Genomic DNA, 10,511 nt, shown 5'->3' on the forward strand with positions numbered 1-10,511 from the left:
TATGACTATTACTTAACCATAGAAATTCGTAAACAAGTATTCCTTTTAAAGGAATGATCGGCAATGATAATATATTGATAGCTAGAAATTCGTAAACAAGTATTCCTTTTAAAGGAATGATCGGCAATGATAATAAATTGATGGCTAGAAGCAATCAGCATGATCAGTTTAATGAAAGATAATTTAAAAAGTACTGTTTTTTTTACAAAATATAGACTGAATATTTTGAATCTGTACACCATAGTTTCTTAATTATAAACCGGCAACAAATTTAATTTGAAATAAATTTGGGGAAAGCCGTTCGTAAACTCCTTGTCTAGTTTTATATTTTTAACGTAATTATTAAATGTTAATATATCGTCTTCTTCTTCAGAATACTGAGTAGGGCTCTTCAAAGAGCATTAACAGGTATACAAAGAAAGAGTTGTATTAGAATAATTTAATGCGACTGAAAAACATTTAATGGCATCATAACTTGCTATTGTAGTCGCATTATAACGTAATCAAGCCGTCTTTCTAGCTACTATTATGCAACATCAATAGATCGAGGTCAGTTCATGGAGCATCTTCTTATGATTGAGGTCAGTTCATCGAGGTCTACTGCATTACTGAATGAATCTTTCGATCGAAATTCCAACGCGTGAGACAAAATGTGCATTCTTGAATTAACAGGTCGAACTGAATTTTATGTATGTTTGCATCTCTTAAGGTAAATGAATTGAAATAAAACCGAGTAAAATGCTATATAAATACTAAACCAAACTTCAAGTTTTCAAGTTTTTATAAGAACTACTTATGCAAGCGGAATGTGTGCGCACGTGGAAGCATTTGCCGGATGCCTCATATGGACACAACAGTGATTGACCGAAGACGATCACAACAAAGCTGGTTAAATGTAAGCAAAAGATGTCTCTATTTAATTGTGGGGGCAATCGAAATATAACCTGATTCATTAAACAGTATACAGTACATCAAAATCACACAGTTAAATGTTATTCATGTGTAAATTTATATTCAATTTACATGTCGTCTTATCTCTATATAGAGGAATTCAAGTATGAATGGTAAGAGACTAATTCATTTTTTTCCATTCGTCACTGTCGTTAAAGGTATTTTTAAAGCTATGTAGAGCTTGGTGTCACAATATTGCTACATTGTAGCTGTGCTAGTTTGGTTGACATCTAATTGAAAATTACAGTACGGCTGACAAAATGCTAATATTTCAGTGTGTTTTACTTTGCTCTTTTCTTCACTTAGTTTCGGTTAACGCTTTTGGCTCATGTGAAAATGCAGAAGATCAGGGCGCCTGTCCAGACAATGCTGCTTGTGTAAGTCTAGATGGCTTTTTTCAATGCCAGTGTGAAGAGGGTTTCGATGAGATGGACTTACCGGATATTACTAGAGAAGGTCAAGCAGCGACAGTTTGTATAGGTTAGGAATAATTGATAACAATAGAAAAATAATTTTGATTGATATATTTTAAGTGAATGCTTTACTCATTTGACGACTCTATTCGGAGAATAATGTCAAGTATAAAATTCTAAAGACAACAACAAAAAATAAAAATAAAAATAAACTAGATACGATCTCGTTACGAGTAACGAGGAGGTCTTCCGTTCAATTTTTCAAACGATACCATTAAAATATCAATATCAGAATTTCCACTCACATTTCACATACAGCACATTGAAGATTTAATGTTTTAATCCCCTAAAAATTCCTTATTACGTCATCAATGGGTGTGTCTATGAGTTATCAAACTGATATTGTTACAATCAACATCTTTGCTTCTTTAATGCATTACAAAATCTTTATTGTTTTTAAGTTATTTGTAATAGAGTTTACGAGTGTCTTGGCCCCTTATTTAGGGGTCAGTCCCTTTTTCTTGATTTCTTTGAAAAGGTCTTAAGAATACTAACATTTATTGTTCTTACACCCATCTAAAATTGTTGATCATTGACACAAATGATTGAATATTTTAGGGGCCAGCCCTATAGATCCTTAATGGGAACAGAAATTCGTGTTTTGATATGTGGAATCGATTTAAATAATGCATTCAAACATTTTCTCTTCTATGATGTCTAACAAAATATTTCTACTTCTCTAGTTATATTGCGTCAAAGTTTAAGTTCTTTGGCCCTTAAAAATCCCTAATTACGTAATAAATGGGCGTGGCAATATTTTTTCTAATAGATATTGGTACGATCAACAACTTTGCTTCTATAAAGCATTACAAAATCGTTATCGTTTTTAAGTTATTTGTAATAGAGTTTAAGAGTGCTCTGGCCCCTAATTTAAGGGGCCAGCCCCTTTTTCTTGATTTCTTTGAAAAGGTCTTAAGAATACTGACAATTTTTGTTCTTACACCTATTTAAAATTGTTGATCATTTTTGAGATACAATTGTTTGAATATTTTAGGGACCAGCCCTCTAGATCCTTAATAGGGACAGAAATTCGTGTTTTGATAAGTGGAATCGATTTAAATCATTAATTCAAACATTTTCTCTTCTATGATGTCTAACAAAACATTTCTACTTCTCTAGTTATATTGCGTCAAAGTTTAAGTATTTTGGCCCCTAAAAATCCCTAATTACGTAATAAATGGGTGTGGCAATATTTTTTTTAATAGATATTGGTACGATCAACAACTTTGCTTCTATAATGCATTACTAAATCTTTATCGTTTTCAAGTTATTTGTAATAGAGTTTAAGAGTGCCCTGGCCCCTGATTAAAGGGGCCAGCCCCTTTTTCTTGATTTCTTTGAAAAGGTCTTAAGAATACTAACAATTTTTGTTCTTACACCTATTTAAAATTGTTGATCATTTTTGAGATACAAATGTTTGAATATTTTAGGGGCCAGCCCTCTAGATCCTTAATGGGGACAGAAATTCGTGTTTTGATAGTTGGAATCGATTTAAATCATTAATTCAAACATTTTCTCTTCTATGATGTCTAACAAAATATTTCTACTTCTCTAGTTATATTACGTCAAAGTTTAAGTATTTTGGCCCCTAAAAATCCCTAATTACGTAATAAATTAGAGTGGTAATATTTTTTTCTAATAGATATTGGTACGATCAACAACTTTGCTTCTATAAAGCATTACAAAATCTTTATCGTTTTTAAGTTATTTGTAATAGAGTTTAAGAGTGCCCTGGCCCCTGATTAAAGGGGTCAGCCCCTTTTTCTTGATTTCTTTGAAAAGGTCTTAAGAATACTAACAATTTTTGTTCTTACACCTATTTAAAATTGTTGATCATTTTTGAGATACAAATGTTTGAATATTTTAGGGGCCAGCCCTCTAGATCCTTAATGGGGAAAGAAATTCGTGTTTTGATAGGTGGAATCGATTTAAATCATTAATTCAAACATTTTCTCTTCTATGATGTCTAACAAAATATTTCTACTTCTCTAGTTATATTGCGTCAAAGTTTAAGTATTTTGGCCCCTAAAAATCCCTAATTACGTAATAAATGGGCGTGGTAATAATTTTTTCTAATAGATATTGGTACGATCAACAACTTTGCTTCTATAAAGCATTACAAAATCTTTGTCGTTTTTAAGTTATTTGTAATAGAGTTTACGAGTGTTTTGGCCCCTAAATAAAGGGGCCAGCCCCTTATTTTTGATTTTGTTGGAAAGAACTTTTGATTCTCTACCTCTTTTGTTATATATGTCTTAACAAAATATCAACTGATAAAATGATATAAATCAAAACGCGTGAACATTTTGAATGAAAATTCGTATCCAATTTTCGTGCCCAGGCGAGCTCCAAGAAATGGCGCAACAGGCATTAAACAACTACATGCTGCACAACTCCAAACTATCGTCTACCTTTCCTGAAAATTTGATATTCATATCTCTTATGGTTTCCGAGTTTATAGCTGCACAAAATGGGTCGTCAAAAATTACAAAATGGCCGACAATTCGGTACCGGAAGTGACTACGAAAAAATTAAGAAAAATGTATTAAGTTTAGATCACGCCCTAACATCTATGAAAAAATGGTTGAGATCGGTTGAATAGATTCCGAGAAATCGCGTGCACAAAATTTGGAAAAAAATAATAATAACTAGACACGATCTCGTTGCGAGCAACGAGGAGGTCTTCCGTGTGTTTTATAACATAAAATACATGTACGACCTTGGTTTTGCTATTTAACGGCTAAGACAAAGGTCTACATTCTAAGGGCCAGATACTATTTTGTTTTAGATGTATGAGCTTTGGTTGAAAACATTTAGATCTCTAATTCGAGGGGCAGCCTCTTTTTCCTCGTATCAAATGAAAAGTCATTTACTTTTAAAGATATTTTGTTCAACAAGTGTATAGAAATTAGTTACCATTCTTGAGATATCTCAGAAAGAGCGTTTTAGGGGCCGATCCCTTATCTCCTTATTGGGGTCGTTTAACGAAATTTTGAAGAATCCATATTGTTTAGTAGATCATTTTGAGTATCTTTTCTTCTATACTGGATTTCAAAATATATTTTTCCTTTCTGAGATATCGGTGATCAAAGTTTTGGATTTTTGACCCCTTAAAAACCTTAATTACGTACCACATTATAAAATCATGACACTGCTTGGATACATAACTGTAAGATAAACATATTTGCTTCTATAATCTTTTACAAAATATATCTCAGTAAAGGGGCTATAGATGAAAGACTTGAGAGCCCTTTGGTCCCCTAATTTGAAGGGCCAGCCCCTTTGTCTTGATATCAAATAAAAGGTCTTATAAATATTAAAAAATTAAACATTATATGTTTTAACAAAATATTATTCAGAAAAGAGATAAACAAAGAAAACCAGAAAAAATTATGATATTTGTTTAATCTCAATTTTTGGGTCCAGGCGAGCTTCGGCGCTTTTTGCGATCGAAATGATTTTAAACCTTTATGCACAATTTCAATCTTCCGTCTACCATCACTGAAAATTTTAAGTGTATGTCTGCTATAGTTTAAAAGGAGTCCTGCCGAAAAAATACCTCTCTGAAAATCGACAAAACGACTATATCTCAAAACCTGAAGTGACGTCATCAATAAAAAAAAATTTGCAATACGGTTCACATCGTCATCTATTAGATCGACAAGTTTCATTAAAATCAATTGAGTAGTTTTCGAGATCTTGCGTGCACAAAATTTGTAAGAAAAAAAATAATAATATAGAAGAATAGGGAAAAAGGAACAAAGCAATAACAATAAGGTTTTCCGTTGGAAACGGAAAACCTTAATAAGTGAAATAATAGAAAAGTGACAAAGAAACAATAGAATAATAGAAGAGTCATCCGCTGAAGACGGAAGACCCTAATATTAAAGAATGTTTTTGTCAAAATCTTAATGTACGAGTGTTTTCAACTTGTACTTCAGTCCAACAACCCCTTTATTTTGAATATCTTAGTTAGAAAGTCAAAAAAAAATGGAGAGAAGGAAATAGAGAGAAAGAACAAATCTTGGCTCCGGCGAGATTCGAACACACAGCCTTTGCATGTGTCATAACAGTATTTCATCGTAGACTGGTCCTCTGTCTCTATCGTACGAAATATATATCGCACATATCAGACAGGTATTGCCAGTCTATATTTCATCATCGAAGGTTCACGTCAAAACATGGCTGACGCGAAATAATTCCCGATTTTCTCTTTGAATTTGGGGCGTTTCCGCCCTGGACAAGAGCTGAATTTTTGTATGAGTGGAAAAACAACGTGTAAGATGTTTCACTACTCAGGCTTGGTAACAGTGCGAGGTCATTTGAAATATTGATGCGTGTTTGTGTCTGGAGGGGGATGAAAAGGACCGAGCTTGATTTTCGTCGTAAATAAATCGAAAGTAGAATTTTGAGGCGTGGATCTCGGATTCGGTTAACGACAATTAGGGGAAGTCCTAAAACAATGACTGATGTATTTTACACATGTATTTCAGAGTAGAGATTTTTTTGTGTCGTTTACTATTATGTTTGACTGTTTTATATCAACAGGATTGATAAAATTCTTATAAATGTAGAAATAACGAAATCAGTAACACGTAAATTTATTCATAAAAAAATTGATGACAGTAATTTCCACAGTTCTAACATTCATAAGTAGTTCACACGCTATTGTAGATACAGACTAAACGGAAAACAAGAAATATACATGCAACAGAAATATTACGCGGCTGTTTACATCCCTTGCACTGTGTAAATTTTAAGTCCCCGTACAGGCTATACTCGCGGCTTGATATCGGAAATTTCTTCTTAATTGTTCAACCCGCTGCAAATTTGGCAGAAAAACAGAATGAGGTCCGAGGTACATTTACACAAAATTTCATGAGGATTGAGTGAAGGGCTCGGGAGTTAGAATTTTTTTCTACAGTACATGTCAAACACGAAAATTAAAACTCAAATGCCAAAAAGTTCATAACTCTGTTAATAATGAAAGAATTGGTCTGGTAATTAGTGCGGTAATCTAGAATGGTACTAAGTTGAAATTAAAGGTCCGAGATCAAAGATCAAGTAAAATCCGGCCAGAAAAACTAAATGATTTTATGAAGGGTGGGGGGGGGGGGCGGTGGTCGGTGACTTCTATATTAAACGGAAAATACTAAATTCCCAATATCACTAGAGTTTGAGATACATGCTTGACCTTTATTTTGCTATTTACCAGCTAAACATGATTTGGAAATAGAATGAAAAATCCTTTGATTTTAAACAGACTCTTTTCTTCAATTTCTATATCCTCTTTTTCTTTTACAAAAAAATCATAAATGTATTGGACTTCTCGCCCTTGTTTTGTTTCTGATATATGTATAAGAGCTTTGATTGAAACATTTAGATCCCTCTTATCATGTAATTTGAGGGGCTAGCCCCTTTTTCTTGATATCAATGAAAGGTCCCTTAATATTAAACACATTTTGTTCAACAAGTGTTTAGAAATTTGTTACTGTTTTTGAGATATTAGGGAAAGATTGTTTTAGGGGCCGACTCTTTATCTCCTTATAAGGACCATTAAACGAAACTTTGGTGGTTAAATATTATTACGAATATTATTCTGAGTATCTTCTCTTCAATAATGCATTTCAAAATATTTCTCCTTTTTAAGAAATAAATGATCAAAATATTGGACTTCTAGCCCCTTTAAAATCCATATTATGTAACATATCAGAAAACTCTTAACAAATATAGGTAGATAACTGGAAGATACACATTTTCGCTTCTATAATACATTACAAAATATTTTTCATTAAAGAGATATAGATAAAAGACTTTAGACCCCTCTTGGCCCCTTATATGAGGGGTCAGCCCCTTTTGCTTGGTGTCAGTTGAAAGATCTTTTATAGATTAATTTTTGATGCTCTACATGTGTTAGCAAAATATTGATGAGAAGAAAGATATTCGTGATCAAATCTCAAATTTCGTACAAATTTTCAAAAAAATTTAACATCAACATTTTCAGTTCCGGGCGAGCTTCAAGGATGATGACTTCTGGTCAAATCTAAAACAAGCAAGCAAATCTACCATAACCACTCTATCTTGCATATAAATTTCAAGTCCCTAACTATAACAGTTTTTGAGGAGATGCGTGAACAATATCATGTTCCAAAATTCACGAAAAAGGGAGATAATTCAGAAGCGGAAGTGAATTTTCAGACAGAAAGTAAGATGCAAAGAGATATTCACCTAAGACATCATCCCTGTAAAAATCAATAAAATCGATTGAGAAATGGCTGAGAAAATAAGGGTGACTACCAAGAAGAAAAATAATAATATAGAAGAATGAGAACGCGTAGAAAAACAGTAAGGTCTTCCGCTGAAGACGGAAGACCTTAATAAATAATAATAAGAAACAGTACGAAAACAATAAGGTCTTCCGTTGGAAACGGAAGACCTTAATAACTATTCATGTTTGCGTTGTCACGAACAAACTCCTGAAAAGGATATACAATTTGAATTTTGATTTCATTATGTTTCGGTATCACCAATTTATGTTTCTATGTACGGATTGGAAAAGAAAGCGAAATTATTAATTCATAGAATATCTTTTTATCTTAGATCTCGGATATTGCAGTCCGTTCGACAATAATGAAGTTGACTGTCAGAATGGACAATGTGCGATTTACAAGGATCAGTATGGATCATTTCAAACAACCTGCAGGTGCAAAAGCGGATTCTACGGAGAAAAATGTGACAGTAAGTTATTTTCTTTTTGTTTTTCGTTTTAATGCTAATTCTAAAAATGAAACTCAAAGATACAATAAAGTTTTTAATTTGATGAAAGACAGAGATGATATTTGTAATCAATCACAACGAAAACTATAGAAAATTACTAAAAAATTATGATAAGGGTTGTTGAATGACGTATTGTGCTTTGTATTGTGTTGCAAAGGCGAGGAATGTCATTTCCGGTCTGCTAAAATGATTCAACCAAAATAAAATAACTCTGGTTTGAATCCGATTTATTATTATTTTTAATTTATAAGTTCTTTAAGCATGCTTTTTTCTTAAGATTTTATAGGCACATGTAGGGTCTAATTGGCTCAAAATTCAAAGTGAAGATTGTTATCGAAACAGAATAAAAAGAACCAACAAATAAAGTTGAATCAAATCGCAATTCAAAACTTTAAAACAAAGAGCAGTAATTTCAAGAGAAAATATATGTCCAAAATACAAGAATATTTAAAGACTTAAATAGAATCGTTAGAATAAATTCAGAAAGGTGCAAATAGCAATATTTTAATAGAACTTGTAATAACGCATTGAACGATTACTTAGCTCTTTCATTATCATTTAAAGATGGGTTACATTTAGCTTGCATTAACGTTTTCCCATCAAATTACATATTCTACATGAATTTTGTTATATATTTTAGTTTTTGAATGCATTTGCTGTTTGCTAGATTTCTATCTTTAAATTTTTATTTTTTTTTTTACTTTTAAGGCACAACCCAGCAGTCGAGATCTGATATTGTAAGGGGAGAAGTTGTTATTATTGCCCTACTAGCCGGTGTAGCTGCAGTTCTATCGTCCCTTATGTAATAGGCATCCTCAAAGTCATCAATATATAAAACAAATTGCCTTATTTTGCCAATGATAGAATATATACATAAACAAAAAAGTAGTTCTTAATGTCTAGATGGCATATGTGTTGCTTAACAAATAAACTTTTTATGAGAAAATAGTTCATTTTTTGGAAAATTTACAGAGCAAAATGTTTTTTAGACCACAATTTGTCGGTTATAAATGCTTGGGGAAATTGAAAACCTTTTTTTACCTTTTCAAAGTTTATCCTGATACACAATTAACAATGTTTTCTTTACACTCATATAAACTCAAAGTTTGTAAGAGTGTAGATGACACCATGCTAAACATCAAAACTGTAAAAAAAAATGAATAGTTTTCAATTCAAATAGTTTTCAAAAAATGTAATGAAAAAGTACCAGTAAAGTAAAGATGATGAATACAACTTAAAAAAATACTTTATCAAAATCAGAGTACGATAACTTAGCTTATTTTCATTATATTGTACTGAATGCTGGCACAGGGTTTCATCGTCGTAGAAGTTGCCACTGAAACCCCCAAATATCATGGAAATGTTTAATTCTGTCAGTGGAAATAAAGTGAATCTTAAATAAAAAGTAGCAGAATAATCTGCATCTTGCTTACTTCGCAACAAACCAGCACAGCATATGAAACATCATAGCTAGACAAACCCCCCCCACCCCCGTCCCCCCAAAAAACATTGAACTCTTTATTCAGCTAATGTAGGTGGATTTCTTCTGCTTGTTCTTCAGCTTTTAAAATACACGTAAACATTAAAATAGGGAATATTTTTTCTGTCAGTTATTTAATAAAATATGTACAAGAAAAAGGTGTTGTTATCTAGAATATTTAAGTATATTTGCCTATACATTGTAGAATCACAGGTGACACAAGCGAAGCTATTTTGTTTGTAGTTCTTTTATTGCATGATAAGCTACACTTTTCAACTAGGATCCGGTTGGAGACGATATTTTTATCGGAAATTTAACTTTCAATTTTTGTTACGCAGGTAAAAAAGAACTGCTACACAATGTAACCGGATATAATGATATTGAAAAGCATAAACGGGCGGGCTTTAAATGTTTACTGGTTCGTTTTAATTGATTAAAAATCAATTTGTAAACATAATGTATAGAACCTCAGGTAACGTTTCAACACAAGCAAAGCTAATTTGTTTGACCTTTAAACTTAGATCCGGTTAGAGACAATATATGTTTTTAGCGATTTAGATTTAAGTCTCTTGTTCAGTTCAAATCATTAACATAAATTATATTTAAGAAGACAAAATACAAGAAAGATATCGCCGTGTAAAATCACACATGCGGGGCCGTGATCAATATAACACGGGGCAGCAATTACGAAGCGGAGAAAGTAGGTTAGTGAGTATTCAAAGAGTAATTGCGTGTAATAAAAATAAATTTTGTTTACCAAAAGTATTGCACGGAAGATAACAATTACTAACAATCTACCACTAGCAAAAGAGGGGTTTAGATTTCTTTTG

General features: G+C 32.3%; 1 protein-coding gene across 1 annotated transcript; it reads left to right on the plus strand.

Moving 5' to 3' along the window:
- The first annotated feature begins 1,211 nt into the window (after positions 1-1,211).
- Positions 1,212-9,261, plus strand: LOC128160590 (protein draper-like). Its single transcript, XM_052823920.1, has 3 exons — positions 1,212-1,431; positions 8,025-8,162; positions 8,910-9,261. The coding sequence occupies exons 1-3, from the start codon at positions 1,212-1,214 to the stop codon at positions 9,005-9,007; spliced, it is 456 nt and encodes a 151-aa protein (XP_052679880.1). The 3' UTR covers positions 9,008-9,261.
- Positions 9,262-10,511: the final 1,250 nt, after the last annotated feature.

Source organism: Crassostrea angulata, chromosome 8 (genome assembly GCF_025612915.1).
Source record: "Crassostrea angulata isolate pt1a10 chromosome 8, ASM2561291v2, whole genome shotgun sequence".
In the NCBI taxonomy this organism is placed as follows: Eukaryota; Metazoa; Mollusca; class Bivalvia; order Ostreida; family Ostreidae; genus Magallana; species Magallana angulata.

Coding starts and splice junctions, on each gene's coding strand:
- LOC128160590 (XM_052823920.1), top strand. CDS start 1,212: ATGCTAATATTTCAGTGTGTTTTACTTTGCTCTTTTCTTCACTTAGTT. Junction 1,432..8,024: donor AGCAGCGACAGTTTGTATAG/GTTAGGAATAAT, acceptor TTTTTATCTTAG/ATCTCGGATATTGCAGTCCG. Junction 8,163..8,909: donor CTACGGAGAAAAATGTGACA/GTAAGTTATTTT, acceptor TTTACTTTTAAG/GCACAACCCAGCAGTCGAGA.